At 42.3% G+C, this 20,768-nt stretch overlaps 2 protein-coding genes across 4 annotated transcripts in view; one reads left to right on the plus strand and one right to left on the minus strand.

The window, feature by feature from the left end:
- The window catches only part of LOC121533386 (guanine nucleotide exchange factor DBS), a 150,050-nt gene that overhangs the window by 36,764 nt on the left and 92,518 nt on the right, over positions 1–20,768 (minus strand). For all 3 annotated transcript variants that reach the window (XM_041839286.2, XM_045205490.1, XM_041839285.2), the window contains 2 exons: positions 8,881–8,947; positions 8,355–8,470 (listed from right to left, as the gene is read on the minus strand). In XM_041839286.2, coding sequence (XP_041695220.2) covers positions 8,355–8,470; positions 8,881–8,947 — 183 coding nt within the window. The remainder of the gene's footprint in view (positions 1–8,354; positions 8,471–8,880; positions 8,948–20,768) is intronic.
- LOC121533387 (lactosylceramide 1,3-N-acetyl-beta-D-glucosaminyltransferase A-like) lies at positions 10,145–19,597 on the plus strand. Its single transcript, XM_041839287.2, has 2 exons — positions 10,145–10,433; positions 17,817–19,597. Exon 2 carries the CDS (start codon positions 18,089–18,091, stop codon positions 19,205–19,207), a length of 1,119 nt encoding a protein of 372 aa, XP_041695221.2. The 5' UTR covers positions 10,145–10,433; positions 17,817–18,088; the 3' UTR covers positions 19,208–19,597.

Here is a 20,768-nt window from a genome sequence, read left to right on the forward strand (position 1 = left end):
TCTGTCAGCGTAGTGTCCAGAGCATGGAGGCGCTACCAGGAGACAGGCCAGTACATCAGGAGACGTGGAGGAGGCCGTAGGAGGGCAACAACCCAGCAGCAGGACTGCTACCTCCGTCTTTGTGCAAGGAGGAGCAGGAGGAGCACTGCCAGAGCCCTGCAAAATGACCTCCAGCAGGCCACAAATGTGCATTTGTCTGCTCAAACGGTCAGAAACAGACTCCATGAGGGTGGTATGAGGGCCCGACGTCCACAGGTGGGGGTTGTGCTTACAGCCCAACACCGTGCAGGACGTTTGGCATTTGCCAGAGAACACCAAGATTGGCAAATTCGCCACTGGCGCCCTGTGCTCTTCACAGATGAAAGCAGGTTCACACTGAGCACGTGACAGACGTGACAGAGTCTGGAGACACCGTGGAGAACGTTCTGCTGCCTGCAACATCCTCCAGCATGACCGGTATGGCGGTGGGTCAGTCATGGTGTGGGGTGGCATTTCTTTGGGGGGCCGCACAGCCCTCCATGTGCTCGCCAGAGGTAGCCTGACTGCCATTAGGTACCGAGATGAGATCCTCAGACCCCTTGTGAGACCATATGCTGGTGCGGTTGGCCCTGGGTTCCTCCTAATGCAAGACAATGCTAGACCTCATGTGGCTGGAGTGTGTCAGCAGTTCCTGCAAGAGGAAGGCATTGATGCTATGGACCGCCCGTTCCCCATCCAATTGAGCACATCTGGGACATCATGTCTCGCTCCATCCACCAATGCCACAGACTGTCCAGGAGTTGGCGGATGCTTTAGTCCAGGTCTGGGAGGAGATCCCTCAGGAGACCATCCGCCACCTCATCAGGAGCATGCCCAGGCGTTGTAAGGAGGTCATACAGGCACTTGGAGGCCACACACACTACTGAGCCTCATTTTGACTTGTTTTAAGGACATTACATCAAAGTTGGATCAGCCTGTAGTGTGGTTTTCCACTTTAATTTTGAGGGTGACTCCAAATCCAGACCTCCATGGGTTGATACATTTGATTTCCATTTATAACTTTTGTGTGATTTTGTTGTCAGCACATTCAACTATGTAAAGAAAAAAGTATTTAATAAGATTATTTCATTCATTCAGATCTAGGATGTGTTATTTTAGTGTTCCCTTAATTTTTTTGAGCAGTGTATATATACTGTATATATGATGGAATGGGAAGTATAGACATTATGGACAGTATGTGGATAGAATATTTAGTATATCTGTAGAATACATTGGGTAGAATAGTATATATACAGCAATAGTTGAATAGGATGGCATTGACTAAAATACAGTATATACATACGAAATGAGTAAAACAGTATGTAACCATTATTAAAGTGACCAGTGGTTCCATGTCTATGTACATGGGGCAGCAGCCTCTATGGTGCATCGTTGAGTTACCGGGGGATAGCCGGCTAGTGACAGTGACTAAGTTCAGGGCAGGGTACTGGGTGGAGGCCGGCTGGTGACGGCTATTTGACAGTCTGATGGCCTTGAGATAGCTGTTTTTCAGTCTCTCGGTCCCAGCCTTGATGCACCTGCACTGACCTCGCCTTCTGGATGATAGCGGGGTGAACAGACCGTGGCTTGGGTTGTTGATGTCCTTGATTATCGTGTTCCTCTGTAGCTCAGCTGGTAGAGCACGGCGCTTGTAACGCCAAGGTAGTGGGTTCGATCCCCGGGACCACCCATACACAAAAATGTATGCACGCATGACTGTAAGTCGCTTTGGATAAAAGCGTCTGCTAAATGGCATATTATTATTATTATTATCTTTTTGGCCTTCCTGTGACATCGTGTGCTGTACGTGGCCTGGAGGACAGGCAGCCCCCGGTAGTGCATTGGGCAGACTGCACTACCCTTTGGAGAGCTCTGCAGTTGTGGGCAGTGCAGTTGCCGTAACAGGCGGTGATACAGCCCGACAGGATGCTCTCAATGGTGCATCTGTAAAAGTTTGTAAGGGTCTTAGGGGCCGAATTTCTTCAGCCTCCTGAGGTTGAAGAGGCACTGTTGCGCCTTCTTCACCACACTGTCTGTCTGGGTGGACCATTTGAGATTGTCAGTGATGTGTACGCCGAGGAACTTGAAGCTTTTCACCTTCTCCACTGCGGCCCCATCGATGTGGTTGGGGGCGTGCTCCCTCTGCTGTCTCCTGAAGTCCACAATCAGCTCCTTTGTTTTGTTCACGTTGAGGGAGAGGTTATTTTGCTGGCACCACTCCGCCAGAGCCCTCACCTCTTCCCTGTAGGCGGTCTCGTCATTGTTGGTAATCAGGCCTACTACTGTTGTGTCATCTGCAAACTTGATGATTGAATTGGAGGTGAACAGGGAGTACAGAAGGGGGCTGAGCACGCACCCTTGTGGGGCCCCTGTGTTGAGAATCAGCGTAGTGGAGGTGTTGTTTCCTACCTTCACCACCTGGGGGCGGCCCGTCAGGAAGTCCAGGACCCAGTTGCACAGGACGGGGTTCAGACCCAGGGCCCCGAGCTGAATGATGAGCTTGTAGGGTACTATGGTGTTGAAGGCTGAGCTGTAGTCAATGAACAGCATTCTTACATATGTATTCCTCTTGTCCATATGTGATAGAGCAGTGTGCAGTGCGATGGCGATTGCATCATCTGTGGATCTATTGGGGTGGTATGCAAACTTAAGTGGGTCTAGGGTGTCAGGTAAAGTGGCGGTGATATGATCCTTAACTAGCCTCTCAAAGCACTTCATGATGACAGAAGTGAGTGCTATGGGGCAACAGTCATTTAGTTCAGTTACCTTTGCTTTCTTGGGTACAGGATCAATGGTAGACATCTTGAAGCAAGTGTGGTCAGCAGACTGGGATAAGGAGAGATTGAATATGTCCGTAAACACTCCAGCCAGCTGGTCTGCGCATGCTCTGAGGACCTTGCACTTGAGATGGCGCACACAGGTGTTCATGGTAGTGTCTCTGTTGATTGCACATCAGCCAATGAGGGTAACCCTGACAAAATCTTTGCCCATTATTGACATGAGACATGCAATAGCCCTACTGTCTACCATTACTGAGGTTTCTGGAGATGATGAACACATAAATTATGATGATTATGATGATGATTCAGTGTTGGGACAACTTTGGGCTTTTGTAAACATGAGGATGTTTAAATGCGGTGTTGATTAATACTGTAGGTATTGTCACATCTGCTTAACACTACAAAGGTCTTACGGTATGAGGTCTAGAATATTATTGTTGTGGAAACAGGACCTTTTACCATTGAGCTGTGTGGAATAGTAGAATGTATGGCATACACACACTGTAAATAAATACTTTAGCTTAAAGATTTGTTCTAATACTCATTTTCAGTTCAAGTATAACATATAGAGTGGGCCAATATTGTGACCTGCCACCAATAGTTACTTGTTCATAAAGTGCATTTATGAATCTTTCACTTTTCTCCTTCACTTGCCTTCAATAAATAATCCAGATTTGGAAACATCAATGCTCAGTGGAATGTATGACTTTATTGTAAATTAACTTGTAGTTGCCTTTTTTTGGATGAAATAAGTAACAAAGTGTACTACTATAAACTTTATACAACTTTAAAAGTAGAAAAAGTGTGGGCTTTCCCCCCAGTGTTGGCCCAGAGAATTGGGAAAAGGCTATAGCAGTTGTGTTACTGCTCTTGCACGGTGTACACATCACAGCCCATAAAACATATTCCTATATAAAGTTTCAGACAGCAAGAACAGGAAGAATGTTAACAGTACATAAGTAAAAGTAATTACACAAATAAATTGTTAAAAAAAGGTACATAGAATATTTTCAGTTAAAATATTACACAAATAAATGCAACAAAGAATGTAACGTTATAAAAGTAAATACACGTTTTGTGAGTCTACATTGTCATTGGTTTCAGTACTACGTCTTCTTTCCTCTCTTACATTACTTCTCTAATGGTGACATTTAAGATAACTTCCATTCTAGGATCTCAGCACTACAGCTGAAATCAATGTCAGTGTTTGTGCCTCTGTCTGCATGCCAAATGAGCAGACAGTTTGTTCTTATCACGGTGTAAGTTCAGTTTGTGGTTGCTGATCCATAACACTAGTTCCTCATAGTCCAATTTGTGCAACAGGTTTATTTGGAAGTTCTGGAAACTTGGGTAGAACCTGCCAGGTGTCAAAGCAAACACTTTCTGATCAAGAAGCACACTTACTATATGATTGATGTCCTCAGATCTACTTGAGATTTAGTGCTTTCCAGACTCTGGCTTCAGCTCACAGTCTTTATCAAATCTTTGGATGAGGTCTGTCTACTCTCCAATGGTCCTGCTGACTTTCTGTGCAATGTCAAACTGGACATGGGCCCCTTAATGTTGGATGAGGTCTTTTGTGCGGTGCACATGGTATTCGTAGTTCTTGCATCAAATACTTTGGTATTTCTCTGTGCCGATAACCTTGAAGACATATGCCAATTATTTCCAAAGGACCTCTAAGTATCCGTGACTTTGTACCAGAAGGAGTTGTAACAGTGACTTTTAATAATATCTGAGACTGTATGCATTATGCAACACATTTGCGATGATAAACCTTGGGTATGTGCCACATAAAATGGGCTTTATCACTTACTTAATAGTCAAGGAAAAATACAAACTACGTATAAATTATCCTCTAGGCTAAAACTGTCACTATGATCAACTGACAATATTATTCAATGTAGCCTACAAATGTGAGCCTGTAGGACTTCTGCAACACAGTTTTCAACCTAGTCTCTAGGTTGAAAACTGACTCTTCGTATTTTCCTGAGCAGACACTCTTTTGGTACCTCTGGGGGTCGAGACAGCCGCGGCATATCTTTTCGATCTAACTATACAATTTGCTCTTTCCGTCACAAAACAGACGATTCTTTGCACGTCACTGGCACTTCTTTTATATTTGAGTAGAAGATTGTGACAGGAACCACATGCTGCTTTTGAAAACCCACCACTCAGCGTGACAGGTCCCGTTATCTCTTCTAAAGCCAGTGTGTAGTCCGGTCGCAATAAAGACGATTTACCTTGCAAAAGGTTGTGTTTGTTCCTGTTACAGTCGTACGGTTCACCACAAACACGGCATACATCAACATATTTTGATGGGGTTTTAATCTGCAATTTCACGGCCATCCTCACGCACTGGTGCACCTACGACACTAATCTAGTGAGCACCTTTGATGCTCCGCCCAAGCATCATCAGAGCACAGTGCTTGCCCTCCAGGACATCTACAGAACCCGGTGTCACAGCAAGGCCAAGAAGACCATCAAGGACCTCAGCCACCGAGCCATGGCCTGTTCACCCCGCTACCATCTAGAAGGCGGAGACAGTGCAGGTGCATCAAAGCTGGGACCGAGAGACTGATAAACAGCTTCTATCTCCAGACCATCAGACTGTTAAACAGTCATCACTAGCCAGCTTCCGCACAGTACAATGCCCTGAACCTTAGACACAGTCACTAGCCAGCTACCACCCGGTTCTCTACCCTGAACCATAGAGACTGCTGCTCTATGTACATAGAGTCATTTAACACTGGTCACTTTAATAATGTACAACATACCGTTTTACCCACTTCATATGTACAGTACCTTCAGAAAGGATACCCCTTGACTTATTCCACATTTTATTGTGTTACAGCCTGAATTCAAAATTGATTAAATAATTGTTTTCTCACCCATCTACACACAACACCCCATAATGACAAAGTGAAAATATGTTTTTAGAAAGGTTTGCACATTTATTGAAAATAAAATACAGAAATATCTAATTTACATACACACTGTTCAAAAGTTTGGGGTCACTTAGAAATGTCCTTGTTTTCGAAAGAAAAGCCATTTCTTTCTCCACTAAAATAACATCAAATTGATCAGAAATACAGTGTAAATATTGTTAATGTTGTAAATGGCTATAGTAGCTGGAAACGGCAGATTTTTTTATGGAATATCTACATAGGCGTACAGAGGCCCATTATCAGCAACCATCAGTCCTGTGTTCCAATGGCACGTTGTGTTTGCTAATCCAAGTTTATCATTTTAAAAGGCTAATTTATCATTAGAAAACCCTTTTGCAATTATGTTAGCACAGCTGAAAACTGTTGTGCTGATTAAAGAAGCAATAAAACTGGCCTTCTTGAGACTAGTTGAGTATCGGGAGCATCAGCAATTGTGGGTTCGATTACAGGATCAAAATGGCCAGAAACAAATAACTTTCTTCTGAAACTCGTCAGTCTATTCTTGTTCTGAGAAATGAAGGCTATTCCATGCGAGAAATTGCCAAGAAACTGAAGATCTCGTACAACGCTGTGTACTACTCCCTTCACAGAACAGCGCAAACTGTCTCTAACCATAGAAAGAGGAGTGGGAGGCCCCGGTGCACAACTGAGCAAGAGGACAAATACATTAGAGTGTCTAGTTTGAGAAACAGACGCCTCACAGGTCCTCAACTGGCAGCGTCATTAAATAGTACCCGCAAAACACCAGTCTCACCGTCAACAGTGAAGAGGCGACTCCGGGATGCTGACCTTCTAGGCAGAGTTGCAAAGAAAAAGCCATATCTCAGACTGGCCAATAAAAAATAAAATATTATGCTGGGCAAAAGAACACAGACACTGGACAGAGGAAGATTGGAAAAAAGTGTTAAAGACAGACGAATCGAAGTTTGAGGTGTTCGGATCACAAAGAACAACATTTGTGAGACGCAGACCAAATGAAAAGATGCTAGAGGAGTGCTTGATGCCATCTGTCAAACATGGTGGAGGCAATGTGATGGTCTGGGGGAGCTTTGGTGGTGGTAATGTGGGAGATTTGTACAGGGTAAAAGGGGTCTTGAAGAAGGAAGGCTATCACTCCATTTTGCAACGCCATGCCATACCATGTGGACGGCGCTTGATTGGAGCCAATTTCCTCCTACAACAGGACAATGACCCAAAGCACAGCTCCAAATTATGCAAGAGCTATTTAGGGAAGAAGCAGTCAGCTGGTATTCTGTCTATAATGGAGTGGCCAGCACAGTCACCGGATCTCAACCCTATTGAGCTGTTGTGGGAGCAGCTTGACCGTATGGTACGTAAAAAGTGCCCATCAAGCCAATCCAACTTGTGGGAGGTGCTTCAGGAAGAATGGGGTGAAAACTATTCAGATTACCTCAACAAATTGACAACTAGAATGCCAAAGGTCTGCAAGGCTGTAATTGCTGCAAATGGAGGACACAATTATTATTTATATTAAAAATCATTATTTCTAACCTTGTCAATGACTACATTTGCTATGCATTTTGCTATTTTCCTATTCAAACTCATTTCATGTATGTTTTCATGGAAAACAAGGACATTTCTAAGTGACCCCAAACTTTTGAACGGTAGTGTAAGTATTCACACCTCTGAGTCAATACATGTTAAAATCACCTTTGACAGCGATTACAGCTGTGAGTCTTTCTCAGTAATTCTCCAAGAGCTTTGCACACCTGGACTGTACAATATTTGCACATTATTCTTTTCAAAGTTCTTTAAGCTCTGTCAAGTTGGTTGTTGATCATTGCTAGACAGCCATTTTCAAATCTTGCCATAGACTTTCAAGCTGATATATGTGTGTATTGTTATTGTATTGCTAGATATTGCTGCATCGTTGGAGCTAGAAACATAAGCATTTCGCTACACCTGCGATAACAACTGCAAAACTGTGTACACGACCAATCAACTTTGATTAGATTTGTATTTGATATCGAATGCCCACGTGGCGTGGAGCTCTATGGGTCCCTGTGGAACCTTTTGTTTGTCCCTTGGCTCTCGCTGTAACTCAACCCCACCTGAGAGTGAGTGATCACAGGGTAGACAGGCTTAACAGAAAAATGGGTGTCTATTGCATTGGGCGTCACACGTAAAACACAAAGACCCCAAGACAATACAGTGCCCACTGTCAATGGAGCTCTCTCAGCCAATCACAACGCAAGGTTTGTTTCTTTCTTTATTTTCTACTTCTTGCTCTGGTGATGAGGCATATCATATGGATCCTTCATAGTTAACATAGCTGTACAATGTGTTCTATAAAGAGCTTCCAGTGAAAAAAAGGGGGGAATAAACTGCCCAAACCACTTGTTCCATGTGAGTGCCTGCAGCAGCCAATGAAAGCATGACAGGAATGTGTTAAACAAGGGTCAGGTTCGGAGCAGTTGTTAGCAATGGGAGACTTGGGAGAGGAAGATGGCTCTCTCAGGATTGTTTTCATTTTGCAGTGGGGATAGCGATCATGGCAATCCTTTTTTATTTTGATGTCACAGGCACATTTGTATACTCACTGAATATGGAAATGCAATTCAGAAAGAGATAGAGGAAATGTGATTACCTGTTGTGAAATTCATATATTTCTGGGAGATTGCCAAAAAGCACATCTTTCTTGTTCTCCAGAGCTGCAGGGATGAGGGGGGAAAGCTCTGTGTTGTCCAGCTCGGCAGCGTACCCCTGGACAGGAAAATTACATTCAAAGCTAATAAGTATTAAGTAAAACTATGACAATGCCAACGCCTCTGTGATAATCTGAACCCAATAAAACCCAGTCCTTCACATGGCTTTACACCTAACACTTGAATTAACATTACATGAACTGAAATCAGTGACAGTTTGAGTAGCCTAATGACTCATCTAAATCGACAAAGCAAGCACATTTGAAGTTCAACAAAAGTTCATACAGTATTCTGAAATGGCCAGACCTGATGCAACATTTACACTGTCAGTCAATTAGAACAGGGTTTTATGTTCCCTAGGTGCAGTTAGCAGAGAAAGGAGAGCTTTCTCTACTGTCTCCTTGACATTATTGCCACTAACTGACAGCGTTTCAGTCACGAGAGAGCAATTTAAAGTAACAAACGCACCTCCATGATGCTCTGCAGCTCTTCGACATACAGCCTCTCAGTTTCAATCAGCTCGTTCATTATGTGTCTGGGGAGGAAAGATACAGTATCCGTCAATACACACCAATTACAGAGAAGCCCTTTAGTGGTATTTGTCAGTGCATATAAATGAATAAAACCCAGATTGGAGACTCCAACTGCCACTCATATCCTAAATGCTTTGTCAAAGTTCTCCAACCAAATGATCATACTCAGTTGGAGGTGGAAAACACGGTTATTGTACAAACCCAAAAGACGCTCCGCTAGCGATACCACAGCACCCCAGACATGAGGTACATGGGGGAAAAACAAGGTCTAACAGAGGAGGTTGTGATAAAACCAAGGAGCTTGAGCAAAGCTAACATTTCCAGACTTTAATGGCCCCTTTAATGTGCATGAGTTCTGAGGTCTTGATTTTTATGTGCCATCACGAGCCCATCGAGACGCTGAGTGCTGTTTGATGTATGGCCACATTTTATAGGTCAATAAAGCTCTCCAAAGGCACCCGCCACTCTCACAGAGGCAGGCATCTGTCATATCATAGGTGACTGTCTTCCCAAGTCCCAACACAATAGGATATTTGCATATCCATTTTTGGAGGAGGGAAGGCAGCATCGTGTGAATAAATATCATGGACAGAGATGCCTTCATTGAACCGCTGGGGGAAAAAACTTTCCATGAAGTCATGTGCCTAGCCTGTTATTGGTGCTCCTAAGTAAGATAATATTTCTTGAACGCCCTAGTGGACAGTGTTTATATTAATTATACTTACTTGGTCGTTCTCCCTCAAGTTGCTTACAGTAACACTAGCTAAAGGTATTAGTGCATAAAAGAGCTGAGATGTCTACAGCCCTCTGTGTGCCAAGAAGAAGATGATATCACCTTCCAACCAAAAAACAATGCTTTAACTATATAAAACAAAGAATGTATACATGTCATGTACTAGAAGAACACATTGCCAATGCCAGTTTGTCCTGTGCATACCTGACTTTGTATGGCTACAATCCCTTTCCTAATGTGACCCTCAGGAACACTTAATCACTTTTATTATGAAGAGTATGTAGTACCGGATGCAATTCAGATGACAAATTCCAACCTCTGGCATAGAATCCAGCTTCACTCCTGCTGGTTGGCCTCACTGATATGATAATAACTTACAGAGAGAAATCATAGACTGACTAAGCTGAGGCAGGCAGGCAGGCAGGGAGGCAGGCAGGCAGGCAGGGAGGCAGGGAGAGAGGAAGTAGAGGAGCTTTCCCCTCTAGCCCAGCAGTTTCCTCCCCCACCAGTCCCACTCTGCTCTCTCATTCTCTCACTCTCTCACAGTCACACGTACGGGGAGACAGAGAAGCTCAGGCCGCAGCCCTGGTTACTACACAGTTACACTGTTGCTGCCGCACCCTACACACAGACAGGAAAGAGAGAGAAAGAGAGTGAAAGAGTGGGATAGCGCTCACCAACTGGAAAGGAGGGGCAGGGGAGAGTCGTTTTCTGTACTTTTCCCAGCAACACATGGATGGAACTCTCACAGGCTGGTAAGTGATCAGGGAGAGGGAGGTGGGGGGGGTTGTATGCTCTAGCTGAAAGACTGTTTATAATTTTACATTTTACATTTTAGTCATTTAGCAGACGCTCTTATCCAGAGTGACTTACAGTTAGTGAGTGCATACATTTTTCATACTGGCCCCCCATGGGAATCGAACCCACAACCCTGGCGTTGCAAGCGCCATGCTCTACCAACTGAGCTACAGGAGGCTTATAATACCTTAAGGTGCTCAAAGCAAAAGTTCACACTGCTTTTACAGTTAGCCTGATGTCAACTAACGGAATTGGAACCTAACCTCTCTTGGTAGGTTTTAAACAATAGACACAGGAAATCTAACAGAATTCAATAATTTGTTGTACTCAAAAATGATATAGAAATGAAGTGGATGCATTTGCAGTTAGTTTTGGTTGTGTTTCAGATTACTTTGTGCCCAATAGAAATTAATGGTAAATAATGTATTGTGTCATTTTGGAGTCACTTTTATTATAAATAAGAATATAATATGTTTCTAAACACTTCTACATTAATGTGGATGCTACCAGTGGCGGCTCCTGAAAAAATTCTCAGGAGGGGCAATTTTTCTGATGATTTAGGTGACCTACACACATTTTAAAAAAGATATGTCCAGCAACAACATGAAGACAGGGGCAGCATATAAGTCAATACCAGAAGCATTTATTGACTGATCTGGGGAGATGGATTCCAGTTTCTGTGACAGATTATAAATAATCTCTGATGCCTTTGTTATATTAGCTTTTGGTTGAATGTACTGTTGTAGTAAATATATAATGTTATAGCTTGGTCTGACTAAAATCTTGTGCATGACCCATTTTGTGTTGGGCGTTTGTTTTCAATCAATGCTGTTCCTATCCTATAACAATGGACAAAAGAGTCCTATCTTGTCAGCCTTGTCAGCAGGTGGCCAAGGAGTGGTGATCCTAGCTGACCTAAGACAGGACACTTTTACTTTACTCGCGATGCACGAACGAGTCCGTGCACGCGATTCCAGATATCTTTACCTCTGAATAAACTGCCTTTATTATACCATATCCACCCTGTCCAAAGTCTCTACTTGGTCTCAGTTCTCCAGTAAACTTGTGATTATCAACAGTACACAACGGTAACAAACAATTGGGGGAACTCACGGGGCAGATAGTAAGGTCGCAATGACACAGAAAGCAGTTCAATGTCGGGGTACAGAGTCGCTCTCTTACCAGGATCGCGGTCCGCTCTGACCAGGGTGAAGCCGGCCGGCTCCACTTCTCTGTCCGGGACTCTGTCATCCAGCCAAGTCTCCCAGCTGTATTGGGATTCCGCTGCCAGCAGCGTTTTCATTATTTAGTCCGTTCGTAGCGGGTATGTACACGATCAACAAGATCAGTCCAAAACCAACCACTGGAAATCCATGGTTGGCAGAATGTTTGTAAACTAAGTCTACAAATTAAAAACATAAAATAACGCCACACTGCAGGTCACAACAGAGACGCTGCTAGCCGCTATTGTCTTAGTTACGTTCATGGTTACGTCACGTATGACGAAAGCGCGTAAGTGCAAGCCCACAGACACCCATAGAGAATGTATTGAAAGCTTTGAAATTTGAAAAAAATAGATTTTACATGACAGGCTATGAGAGACTTCTGGGCGATTTTCAACTTGACTGAAATCGCCCCAAAAACGGGCGGGGCCATTTGAAGCACGACTTTAGCCTGATTTGACATTTAGTGGCTGGCAGATCAGACGTGAACACTGATAACTACTGTTGCCGTGATATAATTGATTAGAAAAAAAATCCCTTCCTTTTCCCGTTTGGCAGTGCGTCGCCCATATCGCCCTATTGAACAGGCCGTCCCTGGATGCTACCATGATTACAGATAATCCTAAATGAATCGCCAATAATGATGAGTGAGAAAGTTACAGAGGGTCAAAGATCAAACCCCCAAGACATGCTAACCTCTCACCATTACTAATAACAAGGTTGGTTAGCATGTCTTGGGGGTATGATCTTTGACCCTCTGTAACTTACTCAATCATCATTATTCACAATTCATTCAGGATTACCCGTAATCATGGGCACAAAATAATCTGAAACACAAGAAAAATGAACTGTAAATGCATCCTAGAACTTTGTAGATTCACAATCTTGATGTAATCATTGCCCGCTAGGAATATGGGACCAAATACTAAACTTTTGACTACTTTCTTTATAAAAATCTTTAGGGGTGTCAATCATTTTGACCCCTACCTTTTTGAGAAAACAAAGTATTACTTGTTAAACAAAATCTCTTTCTCTGAGCAATTGTATTAGTATAAAATAATAAAATGTCCTCGTTATTATGAGCATACAATAAATATAGCTCAGTATTTGAATTATCTATTTTATACAGTCATTATTGCTCATCTTTATCAATGGTGTCAATTTCGGACCTCACTGTGTCTAACCATATCATTTTTATCAGTAAGAAGAGGTATTTTAATTTGTATAGTTGATGACAATAATTGTTCTATTTTCTCATAAGACTCAGATTACTCAAATTAGTAAGGGGGGGGGGGGGTCAAATGTGTTACAATTGACCCCTTGCCTACATTCTATGGTATTGTATATGGTATTTAGACACATTCACATAATGATATAGAATAATGATATAAAACCTTTACATCAAGTTTCCCAGTACAACTAAGATAATACCTTAAAAAAGTGTAAAAGTCAAATTCATACTTTTGAATGCTAAAATTATCTTATATAACATATATTAATTTTGGCTGCACCGTTTTTGGTCATTGTGAAATGCCTAAAAGGTCAAATAATATTTTTTTGTCAGTTACTTGTATTTTCATCCATATATCAGTTTCAAATCATATAAATTTTTCAATTACCCCTCATTTTTACCTTTGAAGATGGTGGGCTCGTTGGCATGGTAAGGCAACTGTAAACGAGGAGTCAGGAGTGAAGTCGGGGGAGGTGCATCTGCGACAGCCAAAAGTGGACACTGATGTGGTTTTCAACAGCAAGGCTCAGTGCGACATGTTTCCAACATGTTTCCATTGTTTCTAAAATAATTAAACGTGTCTCCAACCCCCATACCATACACTCACAAACTCATAATGTGTGTACAATCAATTGGTGAGAGCCTCAAATATCACATTAATTTGTGCATATCCACTGTATACATGGATTGCGGCAAAGTTTGTTCCCAATTTGTAAGTCGCTCTGGATAAGAGTGTCTGCTAAATGATGATTGGTTGACAATAGAGCCTTCCACAATGCAGGCGATGGCTGCAGGATGAAGTTGGGGAAGAGCAACTGCAGAAACTTGCAGTCAAAACTTAATGACCTTTGATCATATAATTTTTTTAATCAAATTTTCCGACATGTATGCGCAAGTCAGACAATTTTTATCCCCCTAATTCAACACACTTTGAAAGGTGGTGACCAACGATGGTCAACTTCTTGGCAAAGGTGATCCCCTCAAAAGCGCCCAGTGTTACGTTTAACCCTGCAATTGTAACATTTCACTTCCGCCACTCTCGGTTAAATTGTATATGACCAGTATGTCTTAGAAACGTAGTTACAGGGATTTTCCTTGTTTGGTCAAAAGTAAATTGTCCGTCCTCCGTTCGCTCTCCTCCGTGACCCGGAAACAGTGGTTGAGGAGTGTGTCAATTCGACAGTAGGCAAACGGAAAATGGTCCCCCCTCCTCGATAACCTCCTTTTGGCGAGGAAGCACAAGCGTATCCCTTCGTGAAAGACTTTAAATATGCCACAACCCCTTTGAATCAGCTATTGTTTTCTCGAAGAACAAAAGCATGCAAACATTTTAAAACGATATGCTACCTATTAATTGTAGCTATCAAATTTATTGCACAACTAACTACATTTGTTTTTTTATCACATTATACATTTATTTTGGGATTCCAGCCTGTAAATGTAATTTGCCTGATGACGTGCGATTGGAGAACGAGTCATTTCATACATATTTCTTCCACTTTCCTCGATTACCTTTGACCGTTTTCAAAAGGAGGCCAGAGAGGACAGAGGAGAGAGGACGCAGGAGTTTAGCAAATCTATACTGAACAAAAATATAAATGCAACAATTTCAACAATTTTACTGAGTTACAGTTCATATAAGGAAATCAGTCAATTTAAATAAATTCATTAATCTATGGATTTCACATGACTGGGCAGATGTGCACACAATTTGAGAGAAATAAGCTTTTTGTGCATATGGAACATTTCTGGGATCTTTTATTTCAGCTCATGAAACATGGGACCAACACTTTACATGTTGCGTTTTATATTTTTGTTCAGTATAATTGAGAAAAGACCACAGTTACAAAATATTATTAATCTAACTCAAACAATCTTTTCATAAATAAGCAAAAGGCAAAAAGTGTTATATTTAGCCCCGGTCTCCACTAGAATGATGATGCATGCTGTCAGGGCAGCTCATTGTTGTGAGCCACTCGTTTGCCTAAATCTGCTGCTGTAAGGATATCTTTTTGTCATGGTGACTGTTTTGTACAGACTTCAGCAATTCCATGGGCTCTGTTGGTTTAATGCCCCTCCATTACTGAACTTTGCGCTGGGTTGGCTTTTGCATTCATTCACAAAAGTTACGGCAACTACAGCTATATGGTTGAGAGGGTTTTTGGCAATGAAGCCTTTTATCTACTTCCCTAGAGTCAAATTAAAGGAAGTTAGAGGTAGTTTGCGAGCCAATGCTAACTAGCATACTAGCTGTACCCGAAGACTTCCCGTCTTTGCGCTAATGCTAGCTTCCTTCATACTGGACGCAGAGACATAAAAATGGTATCAACAAGTTCATCTGACTCTAGGGAAGTAAATAAAGGGCTGCATTACCAAAATCCGAAACTATCCCTTTAAGATACTTCACACTGTGAACAAACACAGAGGTTTGACTCTGATGGATGAACACAGTGAATTGGCCATCATCATTGAATAGATAGATAGAGCACACAGGGATGGATGTAAGCACTGAAAAATAACAGATCATTTCTGTACTCAAATCAAATTAGTGAAAATTGTATGAAACAAATCTGCCCTGCCCTGATCTCCATTGCTGCCTAATTCTTCTGTGGAAGTTACTCACTATGACCTCTGTGCCATAGGATATCATCAATAGTCCACAGGTTTCCTGTATGCTGAAAAACACTTGTAGGTAATAGGCCTACTTGTAACTTTACTCCAGCAAACAGACCAACACTAATAGCCTCCCACTGGGCACAATGTGGTTGAATCAACGTTGTTTCAACGTAATGTGTCAACGTATTGTGTGACGTGAAATCTACTTGGATTACATGTCATCAACCGACAAGTCATCAATGTAAAATGTTGTTTTCAGGGTGACATTTTAACCACAGGATTGTGTCATCATGGTAACCAATTTTCAACATAGACAAACCTTAAAATATGTGATGTGAATCCAACATATCAATTATAAATTTGTTGACAAACTGAATATTGAATTGTGTTTGGTTGTCAATGCAACCAAATATTACCAGATGTATCTTCTGCTTGGATCGTTCCATCTGTGCCACTGACTTAGTCTGGCTTTAATTCCATTTTGTCTACAAATTATTAATTGATATGTTGGATTCACATCTCCATCGCAACCAAAAATATAAGATAATAAATAGGACTAAATTAAATCAAACATTAAATGCACTTTAAATAAAGTTGGATTTGATTTAGTCCTAATCTTTAATTTCGATTTTTGGTTGAGATGGACACGTGAATCCAACATATCAATTATTAATTTGTAGACTGAAATTAAAGTCAGTGGTCCAAAATAGACATCTCCTTCAAATGTTGATATTTGGTTGCATTGAAAACCAAACACAATTTAATATTACTTTTGTAATACAGTAAATAGCCTAAGTTAAGTTAAGGCTATCTTACAAACTAATGTAACAGTATTTATTCAACCTTAAAATGAGTAACACATCCATAGCCACATTGAGGTTACTGTAACTATAAATGCCTTCTTATGTAATAGAAAGTGTGCATGTTCAAGATACAGTAGCATGCAAAGGTTGCAGGTCTGTGGAGATCTTCCCAATTGCTATAATAATCTGTGCAGAATCTCGAACAGCATTGATCACTTGCAATATGTACTTTTAATGTAATCTCAACTACAATCCAGGTCATTTGGTTGTGCTATTAGATGAAGCACAGTGAGAACACATTACGTTGTTGTATAAATAAAAAATATCTGACATTTTATTCCCATTTGAACTTTGTTGAATTTTTAAATGGTTGAAAGTGCAGCGATAACACATTTAGATGACAACTAAACCAAAAATCTGACATCATTGTTATGCTTTTATATGATTGAAAGCATAGTGATAACACATTGGTAATTCAACAAACTTCTGGCTATCTTTTCGAGTGGGTGAATACAGTTTGAAATCTCATTGATCAACGTCTCAACCAAGTATTACCCACATTTCCACGTTTAAATGACGTGGTGTGCCCAGTGGACTACGTCAAGGCATTTCATATAATCTGTTTATACTGAAACATTTGTAGGCTGCGAAACAACAGTCAGAAAACAAATAAAGGTTAGGAGGAATGATTCAATAATTTCCCTCAGCAATGTCCTCGAGCCTTGCATGCACTGTAGGCTTATAAAATCAGTTTGAAAAGGTAAGATGAAAATGCATTGGTAAACATGTAGGCTGACCTTAGCTACACCAATTGGTCGCGAATTCAATTGCGAGCCATGACGCTTCTCTTTTGTAGGGAGCTCTGAGAATACGCGTTTTTACAGCTTTCCTTCTTTTGTTTGGAATCATTGAAATATGAGAAGAGTTATAATTTCATTTTCAGCCTTGTTGTTCTTTCACTCCGATGAGTAGGCTGATTGAAATACCAGTCTGTATTCATAGACCTACAATCAATATTGAATTTGTACTGTCCACGCTTTGTGGACTAAATGCGATTATTCGACCCACGGTTGTTTGGTTGTCACTAGTTCCCACAGCCACAAAGTCATAAACCATGCCTATTTTAACAATTTATCTTCTTAAAATGTGATTTTAAACCTAACATTAACCACACTGTTAACCTTATGACTAACCTTTAAGACCAAAAAGCAAAAACATTTTTCATGAATTTGTACGATATAGACCATTTTGACTTTGTGGCTGTGGTAACTAGTTGAAACATTGTTGTTTGGCTAGCCTAACTTGGGGACATGAGGATGGATGCCTTGCTCCAAGTAGAACAGAACAGGCGGGCACACTTTATTTAAGTAGCCCGGCGGAGTTCGCACTTTAGCACCATTGGAATAACTTCAAAAGTCCAAACACGGGTTTAACCAATTGTTCACATTTCTGTCTTTCTCTTTTCAGATCTTATGATGTGGATCACTCTTTGACCAGACTGTGTGGACACTGGTAGCAAAACAGTGATGACTCGAGACATAATTGTCTCAACAATACAGTCACAGTAGAGAGCGGAGGAGATTAAATTGAACTTGAACATTTCTCTAAGAAGCCCATGTCTCCAGTTGGGTCAATGTGATGGAACTCAGGAACTCCCAAATAATTTTGAATAATTTTGAAAGTAGAAACCTCTCAAAGGCAACTACCTAAGAGGTGGCGAGGGCAGGAAAGATCGCAGAATGTTTATGAATTTCAGAAGGATCAGAAGATGTCAATGTGTGCAGCTGGTGACGACGTGTATTGTCCTGTCCGTGTTGATGGTGTGCTGGGAGCAGGTGGACCACCATGTGGTGAGCCGCTACTTGGTCAACAGCTACGACTTCATCAACAAGAGCTTTGGCATCAGCCAGCAGGAGTCGGAGAGCCTGAACAACTTCCTGTACCTCATCAACCACCATGACAAGTGTGACTGCAATGAAGTGCTGCTGCTGCTGTTTGTCAAATCTTCCCCAGAGAACCTGGAGAGGAGGCAGGCCATCCGGGCCACCTGGGGGAATGAGACCTACATCCAGAGGGAGCTGGGGGCCACTGTGAGGGTGGTGTTTGCCCTAGGAGTCCACCCCAACCCCCAGCAGAGGGGCAGTGTGCAGAGAGGGCTGCTGGGGGAGGACCTGGTCTACGGGGACCTGGTCCAGCAGGACTTTGTGGACACCTTTCACAACCTCACCATCAAACTGCTGCTGCAGTTCCGCTGGAGCCACACTTACTGCAGCAAAGCACGCTTCCTCATGTCAGCCGACGACGACGTCTTTGTCCACATGCCCAACCTGGTGCACTACTTGCAGGGCCTGATCCGGCAGGGGGCCCGGGACCTCTGGGTGGGCCACGTGCACAGGGGAGCCCCCCCTATCCGCCAGAAGGACAGCAAGTACCACGTGCCTTATGAGATGTACCAGTGGCCCTCCTACCCAGACTACACAGCGGGGGCAGGGTACGTTGTCTCAGGAGACGTGGCTGCCAAAATCTACCAGGCCACTCTGTTCCTCAACGCCTCGCTGTACATTGACGATGTGTTCATGGGCATCTGTGCCAACGCCATGGGGGTGTCTCCCCAGGAACATGTTTACTTTTCAGGGGAAGGGAAGGCCCCCTATCACCCCTGCATCTATGATAAGATGATCACCTCTCACGGACATGTGGCAGACGTCCGGTACCTGTGGAAGGCAGCTACGGACCCACAGATTCATGACATTTCCTCTGGCCAGGTGGGAAAGCTGTACTGCACAGCAGTAAAAGTTATGCTCCTCTGTAAACCTTACTATTTAAATACCTACCCATGCAAGGCGGCCTTTTCATAGTGTACTGTTAGGCTGCACATAATGTCACTGCAGTCTTTTTCATTTATATTTCAGTGTCTGCAGCTGGTATCAATTTTTAAAAAAAGACCAAAGCCATGTTCTTGAGCATATATTCACCACACCTGCCTTGGCTTGATGGATACTGCAGTTGTACTTTGTGGTTTAGCTAATTGTGTGATGGTAAACAGACTGTTACAGAGCTACTCTTCTTGGCTGCAGTCAGGAAGTCAAAAGGAAAAATCATTCAAATGAATTACCTCACAGTTTCAAGAGGAAATTCTGCTAGCAGACAATGTTTTTATTCAGTTTACTATTGCTCGGGGTGGCAGGAAGCTTAGTGGTTAAGAGCATTGTGACAGTAACCAAAAGGTCGCTAATCCCCGAGCCGACTAGGTGAAAAATCTGTCTGTGCCCTTGAGCAAGGCACTTAACCCTAATTGCTCCTGTAAGTCGCTATGGATAAGAGTGTCTGCTAAATGACTAAAAATGTTTTAAAAAATCTGTATCATACTCATATTATAATCCCTCTTCTCTCTATAGAGCTAACTCCATTTCTTCCCCCATTCCCCGGTTTCACTTCTCCTAAAATGTCAGGCTGCAAACCAGGAGCAGACACTGACATTTCCCAAAACAATCTGCTTCAAACCACATCCTGCTCACTAAATCATTCCATATGAACTCTGCTCCCCCATCTCTCCCATCTTATCTTGGCCCCCCAAAAAGGCAACATACAGTATTTAGTGACTCTGCAGACAGGAATTCACTGGCACCGGAGGGAGGAGTGAAGCTAACTTCTCTCTAAGCTAACTAACCCCACCTTCAAACACTTCACACTGTTTGTGAGGGTCTTTAACACATGATCTCTACTATTTAGATTTGGATTCAGTATGGCTCTCTAGGGGCCCTAGCCTACAGTACCATGCCTCAGGGACTTAGGGCAAATAACCAGCGGTTCTCCACTGTGGTTGAATGAAAAATGCAGAATGTGCCGAAATCCACTGTGGGATGGGAAAAATCTCGCAACCATATATGGAATTAATTTACTTATTGCGGTTTTATCTGGTACTACTTTATGCTCAAATAGATGCTGCAGTGATGGGAAATCAAAATTAACCAGTATGTTGCTGTTCATGTGTTTTTAAAATCTCTTGTGTACACAAAAGCCCCTTTGTGCAAAAATACCCAGAACTGTTACGGGACATTTTAGCATATCAAGTGATATACAGTATGTACAGTAGCTTCTATATGTTTCATTTAAATCTTATGCAAATACACATCACCAACTGTGATGCCTGTTCTTATCAGAGGAGGGGAATGCAAATATCATTCACATCCTGTGTCAGATGAGTCAGAGATTGTACGCATGCAATAGGCAGTACAATCCGACAAACCCCTAACAGTTACAGTAAAGAAATTCTGAATACAATTCGGAGTATTCTCCAAATCAGGAGGCAGTGTGCAGGCTGAAATTAGAGCAGAGACATTCCACACAGCAGGTGTGTGGTCACCTGGTGCTAACAGTCAGCTGGGAGGCTCTGCCTTAAATGTCTCTCTTCATCAT

Source organism: Coregonus clupeaformis, chromosome 20, assembly GCF_020615455.1.
Source record: "Coregonus clupeaformis isolate EN_2021a chromosome 20, ASM2061545v1, whole genome shotgun sequence".
Lineage (NCBI taxonomy): Eukaryota > Metazoa > Chordata > Actinopteri > Salmoniformes > Salmonidae > Coregonus > Coregonus clupeaformis.

What these genes read in the sequence shown, in the direction of transcription:
- LOC121533387 (XM_041839287.2), top strand. Translation starts at nt 18,089, where the DNA reads ATGTTTATGAATTTCAGAAGGATCAGAAGATGTCAATGTGTGCAGCTG.